This window comes from Phacochoerus africanus, chromosome 5 (assembly GCF_016906955.1).
Source record: "Phacochoerus africanus isolate WHEZ1 chromosome 5, ROS_Pafr_v1, whole genome shotgun sequence".
Classification (NCBI taxonomy): Eukaryota; Metazoa; Chordata; class Mammalia; order Artiodactyla; family Suidae; genus Phacochoerus; species Phacochoerus africanus.
Window position 1 is genome coordinate 115594639 of NC_062548.1, and position 23384 is coordinate 115618022.

At 44.5% G+C, this 23384-nt stretch overlaps 1 protein-coding gene across 2 annotated transcripts in view; it reads right to left on the reverse strand.

Annotated features, from left to right (window-relative positions):
• BABAM2 (BRISC and BRCA1 A complex member 2) overlaps nt 1-23384 on the reverse strand; it is a 430327-nt gene that overhangs the window by 189639 nt on the left and 217304 nt on the right. For both annotated transcript variants that reach the window (XM_047782376.1, XM_047782377.1), the window contains exon 7: nt 15045-15154. In XM_047782376.1, coding sequence (XP_047638332.1) covers nt 15045-15154 — 110 coding nt within the window. The remainder of the gene's footprint in view (nt 1-15044; nt 15155-23384) is intronic.

Consider the following 23384-nt stretch of genomic DNA (forward strand, 5'->3'; position numbering starts at 1 on the left):
GCCACAAACCCAAATCTGCCTTATTGCAAAGCAGGGCTCTTGACCCGTGCCTGCTTAGGCATCTCCCTTAGAGACTGAAAGCCAGCGAGAGGGGTAGGTGGGCCAGGAGAGGGGGAACAGGGCTTTTGAGAGCAGAGGGAGGAGGTGGTTCTGGTTCTGCTTCTGCCTCAACTACATTTATCTCCCCAGAACTGAGAATTTGGGCAAAAGGCAGAACTCAACTTTGTGCTCGGCTGGTCCACAAGCCCTGTTAGTCCTTGAAACTGAAATGTGGAGGGACCTTTCCAAAGAGGCTGTGAAAACCAGCCCCCAAATGTAATAAACACGCAGACCCCCCCTGATCAATGAGGTCTGCGTGGAAACTGCAGCTAGGAAACGTCTGTCTGTGCAATGGAAAGCAGGGCAAGGATCGAAGCCACAAACAGAGACACACACTTTAAATACGGTACCAGGTGGAGAGCAGTGGGCTTCCTTCCCGAAATTACGGGAGGATAGGAGGCAGGCAGACAGTGACCTGGAGACACGCTAACAGCAGGCTGGCTGTACCCCACACACGGCATGTAAACACCAGAGGCTCCAAGTAAGACAGAAACAGGGTGATAACTGGAGAGCAGTGTAGGTCCAAGCGTTTATTTCAGTTTCTAGCTGCTGTGCATGACCCAGCCATCACAACCTTTGCATAGGCTACAGGAAAACAGTGCACTATTGTGAATGAGAGATTTCCAAAGCTTCGCACGGGTACAAATAGGCTCTTGCAGGTTCCTGAAGAAGGATGAGAGGAGCCTGGTGGGGCTCAATGGGGAATGACTTGGCATCCCCCGCAACCCTCACCCAGGGGACACTACAGACACTGCTGATGTCCTGACTGGGGGATCACTGTCGCTGATGATATCTACTGCGCAGAGGTCAGGAACGCTGCTACACCTCCCTCATTGAAAAGCAAAGCCCTCACAAAAAGAGAATTGTCCAGCCCCAAAGGTCCACAGCGCTAAGGCTGAGAAACCCCATAGGAGAAGAGAGGGATTAAGCGAAGTACTCCAGACTATGACCAAATGTTCAGAGCCCCACAAAAAGAGCACTTATCATATGCAGAGAACACAGGCTCCCCCCAAAAGTAGGTAAATCATCAAATACCTGGTAAATTTCTTCCATTCTGATTCTTTCCAATTTTTTTTAACTAATTAATTTTAATTTCATAATCAAAATGCCTAGATTCACCCTGAAGAAAATTAAAGCATTACCCATAGTCTACAATTCCCTTTGATGTCTACCCTCAATCCTGTTAGTGTCAAACTGCCTAGATTCAAACGGAGGGACCACCACTCGCTGGGCATGTGCCTCCGGTTCTGACCCTCTCTGATTTTCAGTTTCATCATCTAACAAATGGGGATAATAGCAGTACCAACTTTATAGGGTTGTTGTGAGGACTGAATGAGTTAATGGGTACAGGGTACTAAAAACATGAGACCTAAGTGCTCATTAAATGTTAGCTGTTATTAGGATCTGGGACCCACATACGCACTCACCAACACTCGCTCACTTGGAGAGGATATATCCCAGGATTTCGGTGTTTAGCTTTTTGAATATAAAAATGTGGCGTTCCCATTGTGGCTCAGTGGAAACAAATCTGACTAGCATCCATGAGGACGCAGGTTCCATCCCTGGCCTCACTCAGTGGGTTAAGGATCCGGCGTTGCCGTGAGCTGTGGTGTAGGTCGCAGACGTGGCTTGGGTCTGGCGTTGCTGTGGCTGTGGTGTAGGCTGGCAGCTACAGCTCTGATGAGACCCCTAGCCTGGGAACCTCCATATGCCGCAGGTGCAGCCCTAAAAAGAAAAAAAAAAAAGTATGATTGGGCTCATCTTTCTGATATTTGCTCTTTCTCTTCAACTCAGAGATCTTTCATGTGAGTACAGCCAGATCTACCTCGTTCTTTGCCGCTTCATTCTCTGCCCACGTGGTTTAGGTCATTTCCTTACTGATGATCATTTCAACTGTCTCCACCATTTGGACCCTTGGTATTAAATTCTCCACGGACTGAGGACAAACAGGGCCAAGTTTATCTGTCCCCTTAAGAAAGAGTGCAAAATGGAAACGAACAGTTGCTAACAGCGTAGAAATAATGGAAACCAATCACTAAAACAAAAAATACCTGCAAACGAATATCTGGAAGGGTCGCCTTATTGTAGGAACAGAAAGACCTAAAAGTTAAAAATCATAATACACTCGGTCATTGTTCTTTAAGGGATCATATATGATAGCGTAATTAACAAATCCTCGGACGCTTTCAAAATCACTTTGGGTTTTTGGCTTTAGCGCACAGATCCTGTTGGTCCTGTTGAAGGCTGACAAACTGAAATGAGGAGAAAAAGCACGAGGTCAGAGGAAAGAATGGAAACACGGAGGTGTTAGCACCATGTGGTCATAAACTTTTCTCAGAGACACTCGGCTATAAAGAATGTGTTCCAGGATGAAAACGTGGCACAAACCAACCCGATCGTACATCATACGTTTAAGAGACTGGGGTGCAGTCGGGCGGGGAGGGATTAAATAATAGGAGGGAAAAGCTTATCGCACGGAGGAAAAAAGGGAGGGGGGCGCTGTCAGTAAAATAAATTTTCCACAGAGGTACAATTTCTTCGACAGCATGGTTCGGTTTAGCTGAAAAGTGGCAAGGTAGCAGATGTTGCGTCTTCTTCAAGAATGACCTCTGGGGAGTTCCCGTCGTGGCGCAGTGGTTAACGAATCCGACTAGGAACCATGAGGTTGCGGGTTCGATCCCTGGCCTTGCTCAGTGGGTTAAGGATCCGGCGTTGCCGTGAGCTGTGGTGTAGGTTGCAGACTCAGCTCGGATCCTGCGTTGCTGTGGCTCTGGCGTAGGCTGGCGGCTACAGCTCCGATTCGACCCCTAGCCTGGGAACCTCCATATGCCGCAGGAGCGGCCCAAGAAATAGCAAAAAGACAAAAAAAAAAAAAAAGAATGACCTCTGGTCTGTTGACGCTGTCTGCAGAAGGCAGTGCCCAAGGATAAGCTGTCCCTCCCCTATTATGGTCCTATTGATAGTCACTCATCATTTGTTTTGTTCTAGACTAAAGGTTTCTGCACTCATTAAAGGCACTAGGGCTGCTAGTGAAAGACCGCGTGTCTGAATTTTAACAAGGATAGAAAAAGTCCAGTGTAATTATTAGCCCTGTATTATGAGGCTCAAATTCAGACACACTGGCCTCATATTACATGCTCTTGAATCAGACCTTTCCTCCAACAGCAGTGTAAGGGCTTCCACTTTATATACGAATTTTACACATTCAGAGCCTTAGTCATCACCTACACACACCACACACTTGTAATCAAGAACCATGCCATTACTTTTTGGTAACAAATTAATGATGCTCTGAAACCACATTATGGACATTAACAAACTGCACACGTTTTTAAGGGAGAAGATGAAGTAGAATGACTTTATTTTTTCATTTTATTTATTTATTTATCTTTTGTCTTTTTGCCTTTTCTAGGGCTGCTCCCTCGACATATGGAGATTCCCAGGCTAGGGGTCAAATCGGAGCCGTAGCCGCCAGCCCGCACCACAGCCACAGCAATGCGGGATCCGAGCCACGTCTGCAACCTACACCACAGCTCAAGGCAACACCGGATCCTTAACCCACCGAGCAAGGCCAGGGATTGAACCTGCAACCTCATGGTTCCTAGTCGGATTCGTTAACCACTGGGCCATGACAGGAACTCCAGAATGATTTTATTTTTAAAACCCAACAGACTCGTCCCCCAGTCCACATCCACACTGTGCTCTGAAAAGTAAGTAAAAGATTCTATGTTAATGGGACAGACCACTTCACAGACCCCTGTGTGGAGAGAAACATACAGAGAAACAGGAGGAAAGAGTGGAATACCTGAGAGCTAGAAGCCCTGGGACCAGCGGTGCTGGGAACCAAATGAGCTGCATGGAGCTCAAGACCCAAACACAAGGAAAGCCCTAGGGTGTTAGGTCTCAGCACCCTGGCTCCTGGAGTTCATGTGTTCCCACCATGAGCTTGGTTAAGAAATCTGGGTGTTTGTGTTGGGGGGTGAGGTGGCGCTCTGCATGAGTCTGTCATTCCACTGCAAGACACAGCAATAAGGTAAAAAACGGCTTCCTAGAGTTCCTGTCGTGGCTCAGTGGTTAACGAATCTGACTAGCATCCATGAGGACGCAGGTTCGATCCCTGGTCTCGCTCAGTGGGTTAAGGATCTGGCGTTGCCGTGAGCTGTGATGTAGGTCACAGACGCAGCTTGGATCCTGTGATGCCGTGGCTCTGGTGTAGGCCGGCAGCTACGGCTCCAATTGGACCCCTAGCCTGGGAACCTTCATATGCTGCAGGTGCGGCCCTAAAAAGCAAAAAAGAAAGAAACCGGCCTCCTGACCTAATGATTATGTTGGCTATTTTGAGAGCAAGAAAGAAGGTAAAATGTGCTCTTACTGAAGCAAATATCAGTAAATGGAAACAACAGGATTCTTAGAAAAATGGTCATTCATTATACACCCTTATGGCAAATGCTCCCACCCGACTGGCTTCATGACACTGAGGTCCCAGACTGACAGGTTTACTAGTTTATTGAACATCAAGCATCTGAAGCCCAAATAAATACTGTGTATGCATGTGATATCACATCTATAAAAATGTGTGTACACACATATCTGCATGTGCACACCTACACGCATATATGTACATATATATCCACATTCGGCACACACGAGTCTATATGTATCCATTTTTCAAATGTATATACAACCTGTTGTGATTAATAAAAATGAAGTTCATTTAAAAAGCATCTAATTCATCATTTATTAACACGAAATGCTAAAAAGCATTACTTCTTTGTCTTTTGTCTTTTTTGTTGTTGTTGTTGTTGTTATTGTTGCTATTTCTTGGGCCGCTCCCGCAGCATATGGAGGTTCCCAGGCTAGGGGTCGAATCGGAGCTGTAGCCACCGGCCTACGCCAGAGCCACAGCAACGCGGGATCCGAGCCGCGTCTGCAACCTACACCACAGCTCACGGCAACGCCGGATCCTTAACCCACTGAGCAAGGGCAGGGACCGAACCCGCAACCTCATGGTTCCTAGTCGGATTCGTTAACCACTGCGCCACGACGGGAACTCCTAAAAAGCATTACTTCTAACTACAGAAGTCTGAGAACCGCTTTTTAGGTCTATCTTTTACCCACAAACTCGCTCTTGGCGATGAACAATTGTATGAGTTGCGACAAATGCGTGGAGCTGTACCTCCGCCACCACAATCATGATTCAGAACGAGGCCGTCTTCCTAAAAAAATGTCCCCAGGCTGCCTCTTTAGAGCCAAGCCTTCCTTCTACCCTCAGGTGAAAGGTTTTGACATTAAAAAGAGGTCCTTATACTTGGAAGGGATGAGAGTGAGCGCTTCACAGCCTCAATGACTGTCTAGTTCATAATTTCATGCCACCTTTTTGACACAGCGGTTTCTACCTCTACCCAGTTTGTGACCCAAAAAAAGGAATTAAGGGGGAAGGTAATTGAAACAACAGGAGAGGAAGAAATAGAAGAGTTCAGAGGAAGAAAAAAAATATGTCAGCATTTGATGATAAACTAGATGAGCCAGTTAAAAAAAAGGGGGGGGGGTGGACATGCCTGGAAGATACAGCGGAAAGCATGGGTTGATGAGTGATCATTTATGAGGAAAGGTGATGAACTTGGCTTTTAAGCAAGAGAATGATGAGAACAGATCTGTTCTGGAAAGTCCACTCTGCCTGCAGCGTGGCAACTAGATGGAAGTGGGAAAGAGTGGGTGTGGGAGACCAGTTAGAAGAATAGCCTGATTGAGAGATGGGGACACTGGCTCAGCTACGTTATGTAAAAGGATAGGGGTTTACTGGAAACCAAGCACGAGAAGGAGAGAAGCACAGGAAAGCGTTTCAACAGCTGCACAGCAGAACATCACTGGAATATCATTCTGAGCACATTTATAACCACAGCCATCCTCGTGGAAACTAGAATAATCAAGACACGATGCAGGAGAAGGTCTTAGCAATATGGTCAACTAGATAACCTAGCCCGTTACAAGATGCCTAAAAATACTAGATAAAAGTTTTAAACAAATACAGCTACACGTCTAAGAGCAAGGAGCATCCCCAGAAGGGCCTGTGCCTGGTTCCATGGCCTGTGGTCGAGGCTCTGGGATGTTGGTACACCAGGGGCTGGGAGTGTGTGGTGGGCCCTGAGCTCAGATAGGACAAGGTAGCAGACAGCTGTCCCACCTGTTCCATAAAGCAAAACTAAGAGTGTTTAAGGCAGTGACATAAAGACTAATCTGGCAAAGAGCTGGGCGCATAAAGCCTTGAAAAGAGTGCTCAGGGAAGGGCGAGGAGACGAATGAGAGAGACAGCATCGAGGCAACATCAACTGGCAGGTGTTAAGATTCGGGAACAATGGCGAAAGGAAGGTCAAAAATAGGATGCCCGGGTTTCATGGCAGGGGTCAGCAGATCGAGAGCAAAGGCTTCATGAAAAGAAGAACACAGGAGAAGAGCAGATTTTGAGGACGGGGAGAGGGGTGGTGTTGGATGACAATTTACATGTCAGATGTTAAATGTGAAGCTTCAGTGATTGTTCTAGCACAAGCCAATACAGAAGGCAATGCACAATGGAGAAATGAAATCTAGGACAAGGATTCTTACAGGAGCTTATGCATTGGCTTCATGGGCATGTGTGTGACTCTCAGAACTGTATTTAACTTTTTTGTGTCCGTGCACTTTTTGGGGGTAAGTCCACAGCTCTCCAAGATTTTCAAAGAGGTTTGGGTCAACCTGCTATTCCTTTAAACATAACGTGTCAACTTCGGATACTGTTCACCTTTGCTGTTCAGACGATGTGTCTAGGTGTCAATTTCTTTTTATTTAGCCTGTTTGAGAGTCAGTGTACTTCCTCTCTTTGGTGACTTCCAGCAGTTCTGGAACATTCCAGACCATCTTCTCTCCTACTTTCTAATTTCTCTGCTCCTGCCTGCGACACAGCCTACTGTTTTCATGAAGTATACCACTCCTCACCTCAGCGCTTCCACTGAGGAACATTCTCCTACTTGTGAATAAATATAAACACACAGGGACCGCATTCAACAGGAATGGTCAGTGCTCAGAGCTTCACTGTTGAGACGCACAGTTCAATTGAAATTATAAACTCCTCATCTTTGTTGTAGAAAAAAAGCGTCTGCACAAAATCCTTGAGATATCGAGTAGAAAAGGTGCTAGGCCTGATGTTTTTAAGCAAAGACACGTTGTATCTTAGAGTTTTAAGCGAATCATTACGCGGTAGAGAGAAGAAGAGCATTTAAAAGAAACAAGGCACAGAACTGCCCAAAGGTACAAATTAAATCCAAGACAGCGCTTAAGGGGCCAACAAGTTCAAGAAACATGTACCAGGAGGTTTACGTTATCAGGGACTTACACACATCTTCGCTCTAAATATCTATTTTCTGCTAAAAAAAGAAAGCTGGCTAAAAACAGCCATCTATCACTAACTGAGGCGGCTGGGCAAGTGGGAGTTCTACACTAGAATATTTCCAAAAATATGGTCTTTGGGGGCTGATTGATTTTTCTCCCCAAACTCCATTCCATTCTGGTGCTTTTCTGCAATGTTTCAAAGTGCAGGCTGAGCTCTTGATCGTTTGGGAGGCACGGGCAAGACAAAAGGCCACGGTCACTAATGAAAACTTGTTGAACTTACTCTTCAGAATTCCATTCTCAGTCACGAAGAAGCCTGCTGGCCCTGCTCCCAGACTAGTAAAACGAACATCTCCAGTCCCTAGAGGCTAAGACAGCTCGCTCCACTAAAACCAAATACACATCTTCTCCTGACAGCTGGTTGTCTGAGCACACTCAGGACTATATATTTATCAAAGGGAGAGGGGAAAAAAAAAAAAAAAAAAACTCCAGGAGCACAATATTTATTACAGGATCATCTCAGGGACTCAAGGAAACATAAGTAAGGTTAAATTAAGCCATGTTTACTATGATGTTTTGTGACTTAAATCCTGACACAAAATCCCCCCCAGAAACGTAAGGTCTCATTTCTTGAGACAATGGATGCCAGGTTTAAAAAAAAAAAAAAAAAAAAAAGCAAGATTGACTGACTTTGCTTTTAAATCTATCTCTGTTTAGTGACGCGATTCCTCCAATTATTCCAAAACATCTTCGGAGCACCTAAAATGAAAATTTCCCATCCTGTTAAGATGCTGAATTCAGCATTAGAGTTAAATTTTAAAAAATCACAAAATATTGAATTTAAAAGCTCATTGCTTTTAAAAAGTTTACTCTCTCTGATTTATCTGAATATCCATAATCTCATTCAATCGCACCCATAATTCTCAGTATTATTTTGATTCTCAGTTCCCCCGACCCTTCTCTAGGCCCTAAAGTCAAACATCAGGTTTTCCCAGCCTTTGTGGATTACAGGCTATTCAAATGTTCCACGTGACCAAGTCTGTGGCCAGGCACATTGTGGGGTAAAGGCAGGGGAAGGGAGGATGGAGAGGCCACAGCAGGAATCAATGACAGGTCACTGAGATCAAACGCCTATTTACCACCTCCAGGATTCAGCTCCGCCTATTTACCACCTCCAGGATTCAGCTCCGCCTCCCAGCAATAAGACCAGGGTCCTCAAGGGAAACAAACGGGCCGGCTGGCCACACGGCCCAGCAACAGGAAATGACAAGGAGACCCCTTCCTTGCCTTTGCAGGCACAGGGATCCAAAAGGCTCAAAGCTTCACACACACGCCCTGCCCCCACCAAGGTGTCCCATCCAGGGGGGCTGTGGCTGACCTCAGACAGGTGGGCTGTGGCTCACCAGCCCTCCGCTGGTGGAAGAAGCAGCCCATCCTTTAGGAGTTAAGAGTCCAGAGAAACACCATGACAACAGAGGCGCAAAGAGAGGAACAGAAGAGGGTGGAGTCATGCTGGGGAGACAGGTGGCGGTGGTGGTCAGAAAAGTCCCACGGAGGAGGCAGTGATGCGGGGACGATCCGAGAGGACAGACCCTATGGGCGAGGGACATAAAGTCAATGTTCTAGCATAAGAAGGAGCCCCAGCAAAGGCCTGACAGTGAAAGACATACAGTGTGTTCACAGGAAACCACACACGAGAAGACAGTTTGACTGAGCAACAGGAAATAGAGAGAAGCCAGGTTGGGGTAGAAAGGCCAGCTGGGATTGAAGTAGAGAAAACGCTGGAAGGTAAGAGAGATGTGTACGTAATTCGGTTGGCAACAGGGAGGCAAGATGCTGTGGAGCCAGGAAAGGCTGTTACATGACCAGAAGTGACTTCAAGAGCATAGTGACAGTTTTGCCCTGGATAAACTTACACAGGACAAATGGGCCCCGCAGGAGACCCGGCAAGGGAAGGACCGACAGGAAGCATGCATGGCAAGAAGAGAGAGAGGGGATGGAGAGAGGATTTCCAGTAGGAAAAAAACAGCTGGCTATGCCCTCGGGATGTGGCACCCGGGAAGCCAAGACAAAGAGAGAGTGCCATGAAGAGAAAGAAGCGGGTGAGGCAGGAGGAATGATGAGTCTGGTTTCAGACCCTTTGGACTTGAGGTGTCAACTGAACACACAGACAGACCTATCTATGAAGTGGCTAGAAAAGCAGATCTGGAAACAGGGAGAAGAGCTGGATCAGAAAGGGGGGTCAACCACAACAAAGAGGTGAGGCCACGAAAAGGGCCGAGGGGCGGCATCACGAGGAACCCAAGGTAGCACAATTGAATGGGCTGGAAAAGGCAGTAAGGGCAGTGAAGCGCCCGGGAAGGGTCTAAGAATTCCAGGTTCAGAGGGCAAGCGCCGTGTGCTAGACCTCGTGCTAGGAACACAACCCTGACGATGGGAGGGGACGGTGAACTGTTAAGCAGGCTGCCCATTTGAAAGCAGTAAATAGACATTTTTCTTAGTTACAGGCTCACACGTTTCATCTCCAGAAGAGCCACACTGCACGGGACAAGCCACACACGTTCCAGTTTTCCAAAGCCCCCCGCCTCACCCAGCTGACTGGAAGTGTGGTCTCCTCCTCCCCTAAAGGCTTTCCATCTTAACAAGTCTTTTCTTGGCTATTTAAGCACCAACTGAACATGGAGCGTGTGTCCAACACTCCAGGAGGCCCTTTCATTTACATTCTCCTTTGGAGGAGTGGAAACTGAAATGTGAGATTTATTCCCCTTTACAGAAGATGAAATGAGCCTCAGAAAGGCTGCGCATCTCAAGCAAGAGGGCCAGCCAGTGAGTGGAGGAACCGACAGCTGCTGATGCCAAGTCCCATGGTGGTTTTTCCACATACAAGTTAGAACTCGCCGTATTTGTTCGTATCTCCCCTACCGAATTCTAAGCCCATTAAAGGCAGAAGCCAGATCTCATTTTTCTGGATCTCCTCAGAGGCATCCAGCAAAGGGCCTCAGGACTTGGTCCCTCTTCGCTGTGTTTCGTTGCCTGAAAGAACGATTACGTGGATATTTTGCAGGCCCACAGGCCTCGCTAATAGTGAGTGTCTGTGGGCTGGTAAGCCTCGGGTACTTATTTCTGAGGCGGACTTAACAACACAAAGTTTCTAAAAACAATTTCTGTACTTGTGAAAGACGCCACCTGGTCCGCCTCAGGGGCTGAAGTCCTCTTTTTATGCACAGAGTGGGAACAGCACGGGGAGTGATGACTGCTTCTCTTCAAACCACTCCCACAAACCGGTTCAAGGTGAGGAGAGGGCCCACACCTTTGGGGGGGGCGGGGGGGGGAGAACTGTGCAGCCTCTGCTGCCCATTTAACCTCTGGTGTCACGGCTGCAAGTGCCAACAGTCTGGGGAGGAGGGGCGAGCAGAGCAGGGCTGGTGCCAGCTCTGATGATGCAACCCTACGGTTCCAGCTTTTCTGCCAGGAAAGAAAAGGCAACTGGTTTAAAATCTAGCATCCCCCTCCCACCCCATAATCCAATCGAAATCTAATTTGCATAACTGACCACTAGTCTCCTGTGCATCTCTCATCACAGACTTTTTTTTTTTTTTTAAATGAACAGTATTTAGGGTCTGATTCAAGTGACCGGTTGGGTTCCTTGGACAACAAATGTATGGACCCTGAAACATGTGCATTTCACAAATGTCCCTTGTTTGAGAAGAATACGAAGTTCTCAGAAGCTGTTACTCTGCAGGCCACATACATCCACCGAGGGAGACCAGGGACCCTGACACTCACACTAGAAAGGTCACGTGTCCCAAAGCTGCCAGAAACACCAGACAACTATTCCAGGCCTGACTTCTGAAGTGAGATTGCATTTCAGAGCTTCATAAATTATAACACCCTTGGAAGTTTTCTACCCAGTGTCTCTGACAGATGTTCCTTTTTGTAGGAATGTCTACTTTGGGGGCATTTGGTAGCCACATCCCTTGAAACCTTTAGAGGACAGTAAATTGATCCCTTTTCCTATATGTGATGACAAGACCCCAAAGTGGCCTTTTCCCATGTCTGAGACTGGCTGACATGGGCATAGTACCCTCGCCTACTGCATGGACGAGCTGGGGCAGAGATACATCAGCCAGACTACAATGGGGTATCTCTCAGGCTCCAGACATCTTTCCATGCCCAAGGGGAGCCTTTGCTTGTCAATTTCTACCCAACGTGGTGGATTGGGCTCTTGGTCTCCTGGGCCTCTGCCGGTCAGATGCACTGCACGAGGCAGGGACTTCCTAGAAAGAGCCACGCCAAAAGCCAAAAAGAATACAAGCCTCAGCTCGGGCAAGCGTCTGGCATCAGCTTCGGGCGGGTCCACACAGGATGCTTTGCCCATGACTCCTGAAGGAACTCTCCAAGTCTGAGTCTATAATCAATGCCTAGATAGCTGAAAGTGGACTGGATCGCATGAGGCACAGAAAACCAAGAAGAGCTAACACAACATCAAAGGCAGTACCAACCTGTCTTTACTCAGTTCCTACCCTATTGCCCCTGGCCTTACTGAAATGACATGGCTTTTTTTTTTTTTTTTTCTGTACTCTGAACCCTGCAAGAGTTAACCAAAGATATTAATAACTTCAGCAACTCTGTAAGCCTTTAGAAGGTCATACCACGATTTGACCACTTTCCATTTTAACCTTTCTCTGAAACCTCATTTTTAGAACTTCTACCCAAGCACATAAGAACTTTTGGTCATTTTCTTTGGTATTATAAATGCACTTCTATTAGGTGAACCTGCATCAGCCAGGGAAAATGTACAACCTCTCAGGGCAGCGTTTTCACATTTTCTTCTGAGAATTACTTACTGACCTAGAACATTGCCAATTATTGACTATTATTTGCTAGTATTTACCATGCACTGCATTTGTAAAAGCATTAGAGGGCTGAAAGGACCAGTTTTTTGCCCTTGAGTCGCCTGCCTGCAATATAGTTAAAAGAAGAAAGGAAAAAAAAAAAAAAAAGGAAGGCACACCACTAACTAAATCTAAGGTGGGCAGATTATAAGAGTGATATAAATATAAATTCAGTGTTATAAGAACTCAGGGGAAAGCAAGACTAAATGTGCTCAGGGAAAATGGGTAGTAAGTAGATGGCATTTGAACAAGGTCTTAGAAAAAGTACAATATTTCAACACAAAGAGAGCATCAGAGAAGGGCATTTTACATGGAGGTGACAACTTTAGCAAAGGCACAGATGCAAGAGAAAACAGGTGAATTAAGAAAACTTCAAGTGATGAAGTCTGGCAGAAGGACACGTGTTACCGGAGGGGAAGTGATAGGTAACTGATCTGGAAAAGTAAGCTGTGGCTAGTCCTTCACATAAAAAGGGGGGGGTAAATGTAAAAAGCCAGATTTTAGAAACAGGAAATGGTTTTTAAAACATACCCATCGCTAATAATGTTTCCCATCATATCGCTGACTTTTCAAGTGAGAAATATATTTTATCAGCAATTGTACTTGCAAACTAGGTGCAACAGCTTCAAAGAAAAATAATATGGGGAGTTCCCGTCGTGGCATAGTGGTTAACGAATCTGACTAGGAACCACGAGGTTGCGGGTTCGATCCCTGGCCTTGCTCAGTGGGTTAAGGATCTGGCGTTGCCGTGAGCTGTGGTTGGGTCGCAGATGCGGCTCAGATCCCGCATTGCTGTGGCTCTAGCGTAGGCTGGTGTCTGCAGCTCCGACTCGACCCTTAGCCTGGGAACTTCCATGTGCCGCAGGAGCAGCTCAAGAAAAGGCAAAAAGACAAAAAATAAATAAATAAATAATATGGATGCTGGAAACATTGTTTTTTTGAGCTGGCAAATTCTTGGCAGCAGCTTATCTAATATATATATATATATATATATTTTTTTTTTTTAATTGTTGTTTAGCTGCACCCACAGCATGCCAAAGTTCCTGAGCCAGGGAGCAAACTGTGCCACAGCAGTGACCCAAGCCGCTGCAGTGAAAATGCCAAATCCTTCCCCCACTGCACCTCAAAGGAACTCCTTAACTAAGATATTCTGATTACCCACATCTTGTGATTGCTTCATTGATAACTTTTTTCTCATCACCAAAATACCTACTTAATTCAACTCATTATGTAGGTACTGAGTGGCTAGTCCAGAACTAGTATTGATGCATCTTTTCCTTCTCTGCCCCAACTTGTCCTGCTAACCACTCATCCATTCTTCTCCTATAAACTACATCGATAGCATCAATCGCTACTACTCGCTATAGTGCCAGGCACTGCAATCAACGCTTTATGAACAGTATTTAGTAGAATCCGCCACACGACACTCTGAAATAGGTATCATTACCTCTACTTGAAAGATGGGGGAACAAATTCAAAGAAGTGAACTATTTCGCCAGCTGGTAAAAGGGGCAGAACCCAAGTTGAAACCAGATACACTTGATCCTGGAGCCCTTGCTTTTTACCACTTCGCCCTACTGTCTCCAACACCCTCTGGTCGGTTACCGCTCTGGGTCAGTATTTTCAATGGAAAATTAAAACATTCATTGAGGGCCCGCTACTGTAAACTCCTATTCTAACTGCTGCCAGAGGTATGTAAGTAGATTCGGGAATGCCTGTAGATTATTAACGCTTATGATCCTCCACATTTGAGTATAAACAGCTATGACTTATATCAGTCTCTAAGGGGGTATGGCCGTGACTCATGAATCAGAGCAACTAAGGTCCCTGGGGGTGGGGGGTGGGGGGGAAAATAGCTTAGTACACGAATGTGGACGGTGACCACATCTCAGACAGAAATCAGCCAAGCCTGACGAAATAACTTACAGAGAAGCTAAACACCACATTTCAATCAGAGTCTGTAAAGACTCTCTCGGCTGATGAAAACTCGGCCCTCTCAGAAGCTCCCAACCAAATCTGCTTACAATCCATTTCCAATGAACCTCAGCTTCCTTTGAAGTAGAGTAAGCTGGTAAAGCATTCCAGCCAACAGTAAGCACATTGTGAGGCCAGTCCTTACAAGATTCATTACTGATGAATAAAGCTACTGGGTCAAAACACCAACGTGCCATCAAACTTCAGGCACCACGTAGCCGGAACATGGTGTGAAGTTATAGAGAACTCTTCCAACACGGAAAAACAGTTGGAACATGGCTTCTTTTTTAAGCTATCTGCCTTTTAACAGTCCCTTTACTAACTTCTGAATAAGATAATATTTTCAGGAGACTGGTTACATTTTCACAAACAACTGCAAGAGTTACAAAGACATAAGAAGTGGGGTAGACTGTTGCTGGGCGGTCTCTTTAGAATAACCAGACATACACAGCGAACATCTGGGAGGACTCACAGTTTGGGGCTCCGTTTGCCAGGCACGGTATCCCCATCAAAGACTGCACAGCTCAGAGGCAAATACGAACTGTGTTTGCTCTGCAATCTGAACTCCAAATTCAATTCGTTTTTAAGAAAACAAATGTCAGCAAGGAGCAATCGTTTTAAGAGTGTAAGGGGAGCAAGAGAAGAAGCACGCATGTTTGATTAACAAGGAGAAGCATCGGGCTGCATAAAATTAATGCCACTGGTACTTACTGTTCAATTCGGGGTGACAAGTACAACTTGGGGTACACCTGAGTGGCTTCAGTGTCCTCGAAGCTGACAGAAAGGAGGGCCACATCTTCTCCCGGGTCTTCATTCACATCCTTAAACAGCGAGAGAAACACAACATTGTCAGTACCTGCTCTTCTAACATCTTTCTGGTGACCAGGTAATGGTCCCCTAGCAACGAGGCTAGGGGTGTGAGTTACCTGGATTCACACTCTGCACATCCTTTGTCACAGACCTAGTCACTCCCCTAGAGTGACAGCCCTCAAACTTTCCGATCAAAGCCCACCACAGTGAGAAAAAGACCGCCACCAATTTCACTTGTTCACATACTACAAGATGGGGAAAGCGAATGCGGTGATAACAAAGAATTAGACAAAAACATAGTTGACGAATTACAGGAAATAGGTCGCTAGCAGGATATATAGTGGCTTATAATTTACATACTACATACAAACAGCTTGAAATTTACTTTTCCTAGAAGATGCTTTATAAACGTGATTTATATCATGAGACAACAAAATCTTAAAATAGCCAGTAATTTTATTATATCTACCTTGATAATATGTTGTAAGTTATTTAAATGGCAGACACTAGCAAGAAACAGATCACTATGAAGTGTGCCACGCACAGGCAAATGGCAGGGTGTTCTGTACACTCGGCTTTAGCAAAAGGACTATGGATGATTCCTGTGTGAACCAGAAGACACAGGTATCTTAAAAGTCTAGTTATAGAGTTCCCGTCATGGCACAGTGGAAATGGATCCAACTAGGAACCATGAGGTTGCGGGTTCGATCCCTGGCCTTGCTCAGTGGGTTAAGGATCCAGTGTTGCCGTGAGCTGTGGTGTAGGTCGCAGCCGAGGCTCAGATCCTGCATTGCTGTGGCTGTAGTGTAGGCTGGCAGCTGTACCTCCGATTGGACCCTTAGCCTGAGAATGTCCAATGCCATGGGTGTGGCCCTAAAGAGCAAAAAAAAAAAAAAAAAAAAAGTCCAGTTATAAGAATACTATTATAAGATAAAACCGTCGATCCAAATATGTATCAAGAAACATTGAAAGGTTAACAACCCACAAGAAACTAAACTGATGATGATAAAGCTAAGCCTACTATAATTTATAATTAGAAAGCAAGAATAACAACAATCAAATATCATAACCAACTCAAGCCAGCACTTATGATACACTGATGAAGTGTCCTAAGTTAAAATTGTGGGACTTACAACTATGTGTACCTGCCTTATGATTACTGCCAAGCACTGAGTATTTGCCAGACATCTGAATAAAATAACCATGTTAGAATAAACTCACATAGCGTGTTCCCATTAATTTGTAAATAGCAAATTTTAATAACCCTTCACGTTCATTTTTGGTTGAGCGTGGCTCCAAGTCAAATATAAGTTTTTTAAAAACGTAATAGAATTGCACCATCTCTCACCCAGAGAGATTGCTAAGAACTGACCCGCATTTCTGATCTGTTCACAGGTCCTCAGGAGGGCTCAGCAGCCATCCTAGGAGGAGGCCCAACTCAGACTTTAAGAATCTAAAACACGAGACAAATGAACGTCTCTATGAAACAGAAACAGACTCACAGACATAGAGAACAGGCTTGTGGTTGCCAAATGGGAAGGGGGCTGGGGAAGGGATAGATTGGCAGTTTGGGATAAGCAGATGCAAACTATTACACATGCCCAACTGAGTCACTTTGCTGTGTACCAGATACGAGCACAACACTGTAAAGCAACTACACTTTGAGAACACACATTTTAAAAAAGAAAGAAAGAAAGAAAGAAAGAAAACGAATCACTGCCCATGAGCAGTGGGAATCTCAGATATCACGTCCTTCCTTTGATCTCAAACTAACGTCAACCCTGCTTCTCCTACATTCTAGGAAGCGGGTCGCCACACTCACCTGCTCACCTCTAACACCTTCGGTCTCCTTGCTCTGCCTTTTATTGGGATAACAGGAGGCAGAAGTGAGGCAAGAATACATAGACAAGGACTGGAAGTCTCTCCCATCCTAAAAACTAAACATTTCAAAAAGAAAAGAGTCACGCTGGTCTCTACCTAGTTCCCTGGATTCTCTCACATCTCCTCCCCTTCACAGACAGCTCAAAGAGTGGTCCACACTGCCCGCCTCACTCCCTCCCCTCCCAGGGTCCCTTAGCCCACGGCAAAGCCTCCCAACCCTAAGAGCTCATGAAGATTGCTCCCGCCTCAGGCAGCTACTAAACACAGCAGACACATCTCCATCCTTGTCTTACTTGATCTCTAAACAGTATTTGACAATGGAGATCTCTCCTCTGCAAATACGCTTTCTTGCTTCTAAGAAACTCTACTCTCCTGGTCCCCTGTCTCTTTGGTCATTTTCCCCTCCCTTTGCATTCTTCAGTTTTTAACTTCTCGATTGTTTGTTAGTGGTCCTTAAAAAAAATGTATGCTTAAAAAAAAAGTATGCTTGTTGTAAGAAGCCAAGTGACACAGAAGTTTTTATTTATTTCTGGGGCCATATCCACGGTGTGCTGAAGTTCCGGGGCTGGGGATTGAACCCATGCCACTGAAACAATCTGAGGCACAGCAGTGACGACGCTGGATCCTTAACCTGCTGAGCCACCGAGGAAAAGTACGTCCACCCCCACTTTTCAAAGGAACCAATAGTAACTGCGTAGGTGGCCTTAAACAGCTTTTTCTATGATCATGAAAACACACACACACTTGCATATAAATAACTCTTTAACCTAATGGAGTCATATTGTACACAGGTCTCTACCAACTGCTTTCTAAATAGCCACAAAATATTCCACAGCATGGATTTATTTTTTATGTAACCATTCCCCTAGCAACAGACATTCAGATTGTTTGTAATTCTTAGCCACTATTACAACAAATATCCTTGTAGACACATCTTTCACTACTGGGACTGGTATTTCTTGGTAGACAACTAAAACTCAGCGTGTTGGGTCAAAGGTTATCAACATTTTATATTTTAATAGAGTTTAATATATTATTTTTAAAACATTTTGCAGCAATTCACATTTGGACCCAGGACTTTGCCTGAGTATGAGAGAGAGCCTTTCCCCGTTCATCCTGAATAACTAACCCTGGCCGAGGTCACTAACTTAATGTCAGCAATCTGATAGCTGGAAAAATGGTATCTCAATTTAAGAGTCCATGAATGCATGCGGGCAATTTTTTCCCGTGTCTCCGGGTCATTTACATTTCTCCTATAAATTTTCTCATCAACTCCTTCGCCCATTTTCCTGAAAGGTCCTTGGATTTTGTTGTTGTGTTGATCAGATTTACTAACCCTTGACTGTCGTGTATTCTAAACAGTTTCTCTTTTTGACGGCTGACTTTGGCTGGGGGCTCTTGAGACATCAGACGAAAATTTAGATTTCTACAGAGTTAAATGTGGTAAATAATGTAGAGGTTATTTAACTGTTTTCCTAGTTTTTCATCTAACGTGGTTACCGTTTTATTTTTGCATACATGTAGATTTGTAATACACATATACCTGGGACATATTTTTAGGTGCTATGATAGAGGAAATATGCTTACGACCTCAGCACAGTGCCTGGAACACAGAAACCACTCAACGTTCGCTGAGTGAATAAATCTATAAACAATCGAATGTCAATCCTAAGCTTTATTCTCCACACCTAGGGATTTTCAGGAATCCGCTTTACAAGAGTTGCTGTCCCCAGCGATGTCTGGAAACTAAGTGCCGACTCCTTGCTCCTGCTGCCCCCGCAACACACCACGGTCCCCAGAAACTAGTGCTTTTAAAAGGAAGACTAAGATTGGGAGTCTGAGTTATCTATCACTTTTGCTGCTCTTTTACAAATGACAAAGAATCCAAGCTTGAATATTCCTTTCTGTAAAATAAGGATGGAAAATTTAAAAAAAAAAAAACAACTTATAGTCTCAACAAATAGAAACTACGCAATTACATAATACGATTTTAAAACTTAAAAATCTCTAAAACTAAGGTGGAAGCTGAGCTTGAAAAAAGTCACATGCTGAGGAGCAAATTCATTTTACGATCTGAGTGCAGAAATAGTCTTCTTTTGAGTTAGACTGGGCACCTTGAGACAGACCATAAAAAAGGAACTAACATTGAATTGACTTTCAGATGCCTTTCCCCACCGACTAAGTATCGTGGTTGAAGGTCAAGGCGCTGAGCACCGGTCACAAAACTCTGTTCTAAAAAAACAGTAATAAAATAAAAAAATTAGAAAATAAAAACAAAAAATGGCAAAACCCTGGGGGCCACTGAAACCCTGTTTTATGAACAGCTTCATCCCATAAGCCTATGGATAATTTATAATTATGTGTCTTTCCTCCTTTTTAACTTCTCATGTCACTATTTAAGCACAGAACAGAAAAGCTCAGAGACAGCCCTCCTAACAAATGGCAAGACCCGGGTTTGTATCACCAACACTTATTGTCTGGTGTCCTCCAAAAAGGACACGCAACGTTAGTCGGAATATGACATTAGCTGTTTCCAGGAGTTCCTTTTACCAACTACTTGAGGCTGATTTCTTCCCCTGGGCGAGGCACACGCGTTTTCCCCGAGTTGGTATTTGATTCCTAATGGATACGTAAGTTTGACTTTGAGAGCTTAAATAAGCCCAAAGAGTTCCAAAAATACAAATCCACACGGCGCTGTTTCCAGTTTCTGCAGCCCTAACAGGCTTGTACATGTGTTCCTTCCCATCTGGGAAATTATAAAAGAAGCTCTTGTACCATGGTTCTTAGAAGCTAACATTACCCGTGATTATTGTAACCACTAATGGCAGCATGTGGAAAACAGGGGAGGGGGGGGTGTTACAGTGCGGTGGGGACCTTTAAAAATGTACAAGTATACATTTGCAGGGCTTTCTAGCTGCGCCATGCGAAACTGCAGCAGGCTAAAAGGGGGGCAGGGCTGCCGAATCTGCTGAAGCTAACCTAACAGCCTGCCTCCTACCTTTCTAAACGCATGCCAGGCACTGATATGCACAGGGCAAGGCAATAGGGGCCATGATATTTTGCTGAGATTTAACAATGGATTTGGCTGTAGCAGAAAGGGGTTCCTATGGCTCACAGTGAATAGACACTAGATGGTGAGTTCCCAGCAGGCTGGCAGTTTTGCCTGTTCATTTTTGCATCCTCAGTGTCTGGAACATAGTACATATAGAGCAAATTGGATGGAAAAGGAAAAAAAAAACTGATTGAGTGCACAAATGACTGTAAGAATGGGTAAATGATGGAGTTAAACACAAAATGTTTTCACTTAGAAAGATTCTCAATATCTCTTTAGTTCCATAAATCTTTTTTTTTTCTTTTTTTTTTCCACTGTACAGCATGGGGACCAAGTTACACATACATGTATACATACTTTTCCTCCCATTGTCGTGTTTCAATGTAAGTATCTAGACATAGTTCTCAATGCTACACAGCAGGATCTCGTTGTAAATCCACTGCATCCCTTAACCCCAAGCTCCTGATCCCTCCCACTCCCTCCCTCTCCCCCTGGGCAGCCACAAGTCTGTTCTCCAAGTCTATGATTTTCTTTTCTGTGGAAAAGTTCATTTGTGCTATATATTAGATTCCAGTTATAAGTGATATCATATGGATTTGTCTTTCTCTCTCTGATTTATTTCACCCAGTATGAGAGTCTCTTGTTCCATCCATGTTGCTGCAAATGGCATTGTGTCGTTCTTTTTTATGGCTGAATAGTATTCCACTGTGTATACATACCACATCTTCCTAATCCAATGTCTGTCAATGGACATTTGGGTTGTTTCCAGCTCTTGGCTACTGTGAACAGAGCTGCAACGCAGGTCCGCAAATCTTTGACTACTTGATAGTTGACTAAAGAAAATATTTTTTTTTAGAAACCTGAACAATATACAAGTAAAAGATACACCTACTAAAAAAGTTAAAATTCTGCTTCAGTCATAATGGTTTATTTCTACAACTATTCTCCCTTAGGGCTCTGTGCAAATATCAAAGGGGTGTAGAAAAAACAATAATTAGCCATGGAAATGAAAGTAAACACAAGTACAATTTATCATTATACTATACATCCTTGATATGCTAACTTCCCAAATGAGAACAGTAGCTATTAAGCAAGCCCTGTATGTTGGGTGTCAATATAGGAACAAATAAATTATCAATTAACTAACTGCCAGTATATATGACAAACCACGGGTTACAGAGGAAGACTGTAAAAGAGCCCCTGTATTTCTCAATTCAAAAAGCCTTACAACAAAGCTATAACTATTACTAGCAAAACCTTACTAATGTAAGGACTATAAAGAAGTTATCACACTGTCTGTGAAACATCGAGTAAGAACCTTTCGGAGTTACATTTAAAATGACATTAAACTAGACTCAGGATTAATCATGATTCCTGGGGTGACTACAAAGGAGGTCTGAGGAAGGACCTCATTAGACAAAAGCTGTGAGTTTTTGAAAAGATGTAAGCCAATTCAAAATCTCCAAAACAGAGCCTTATTTTAAAATATACAAGGTGAGGTTTGTACTTGAGAGGCTCCAGTATTTTGATACTATAGATTCATGATCAAATGACATAAATCTAAATTTTTCGAAGCTAAGTTTTTCTCATGATGCTACACCATTCATTTAACTACCATTTAACAAACTAAGCAAAATATATAGGCTGTTACACAGATTCCAGAGAAAAGTTAAAGTCGGAAAGGGGCCGTGGAGTGAGGAGGGAAGGGAAGTTTCAAGAAGCTGGTCAAAGAAGACTTAGGAAGACTTGGCAGTGGCCTCTCATTACATGACAGGAGATTTTGGATAAAAAGTCCTCTTGACTCACTGTGTTATGTATCAGCATAAGCAGCCCAAATCCAAAATTTAAATGTGGCTATTATTAGCATTAAGACATGACGATGAATATGCTAGGCAATGGAATTACATCTAAGTAAAAGAAATATGCAAGAACAAGGAACACGATGAATGTCAGGGAAGACCTTGGTCTCATCGCTGTGGAGTCTCTGTACAATAACTATACTGGTCATTTTGGAAATCAGCTCATTTCCTCTTTTTTTTTTTTTTTTTTGTCTTTCTGCCTTTTCTAGGGCTGCCCCCCGTGGCATATGGAGGTTCTCAGGCTAGGGGTCTAATCGGAGCTACAGCTGCCGGCCTACACCACAGCCCACAGCCATGTGGGATCCGAGCCGCATCTGTGACCTACACCACAGCTCACGGCAACGCCGGATCCTTAACCCACTGAGCGAGGCCAGGGATCGAACCCGCAACCTCATGGTTCCTAGTCGGAGTTGTTAACCACTGAGCCGCGACGGGAACTCCCAGCTCATTTCCTCTTCATCAAAGTACTGGGAAATATACAAGAGCCAGGAAAAGCAGTATAGTCAGAAAGCAAAACGGACCCAAGAGTAAGGAAGGTGAGCCACACAGATGAGGAAGAGGCTCCGCGTCTGGCCCCCTTGCCTGCTCGTGTGGCAGCCGGCCCTGCATCAGGGGGTTGCAGCAGTGCAGTGGGGGTTCTGCAGGCCTAGTTACAGCGCAACTCACCACATACTGAGCTCTCAACTAAAAATTACCTTGGTGTTTTGATATCTCTTGTGAAGGGAGCATTTAAGAGAGTTACTTCTGATCTCGTTTCTCCAAATGGAAACGGGAGTCAAAAGATCCTCTCTGCTTAGTCCAGACAAACAGGTCCACTCCTCTTATATTTTACTAGATCTTGACTAACATTTTGGCACGTGATCACTCCCCTTACCAAAAAGCTTTCTCTTGGAGTTCCCACTGTGGCTCAATGGGTAAGAACATGACTAGTATCCATGAGGACATGGGTTCAATGCTTGGCCCCTCTCAGCGTTGCCTGAGCTGTGGTATAGGTCACAGATGCGGCTTGGATCCCGACTTGCCATGGCTGTGGTGTAGGCTGGCGGCTACAGCTCCAATCAGACCCCTGGTCTGGAACTTTCATATACCGTGGGTGCGGCCCTAAAAAGAAAAGAAAAAAAGCTTTCTCTTGAGGGGGTTGAGAAGGGCAGACTAGGGCAAAGGGAAGCCACGGGGATATAAAATACAGAGTAAGGAATAGGGTCAGTGATAGTGTAATAACTTTGTACGGGGACAGATGGTTACTACACTTACTGGGGTGACCCTTTCATAATGTATGCGAATGTCAAGTCACTATGTGGCACAGCTCAAAACTAATACACTGTTGTACATAAACGATGTAGCAAATCAAAAATAAAATACGATTTAAAATTCTCCCCATGAGATCCTATTGTATATAGCACAGGGAACTATATCTAATCACTCGTGATGGAACATGACGGAGGATAG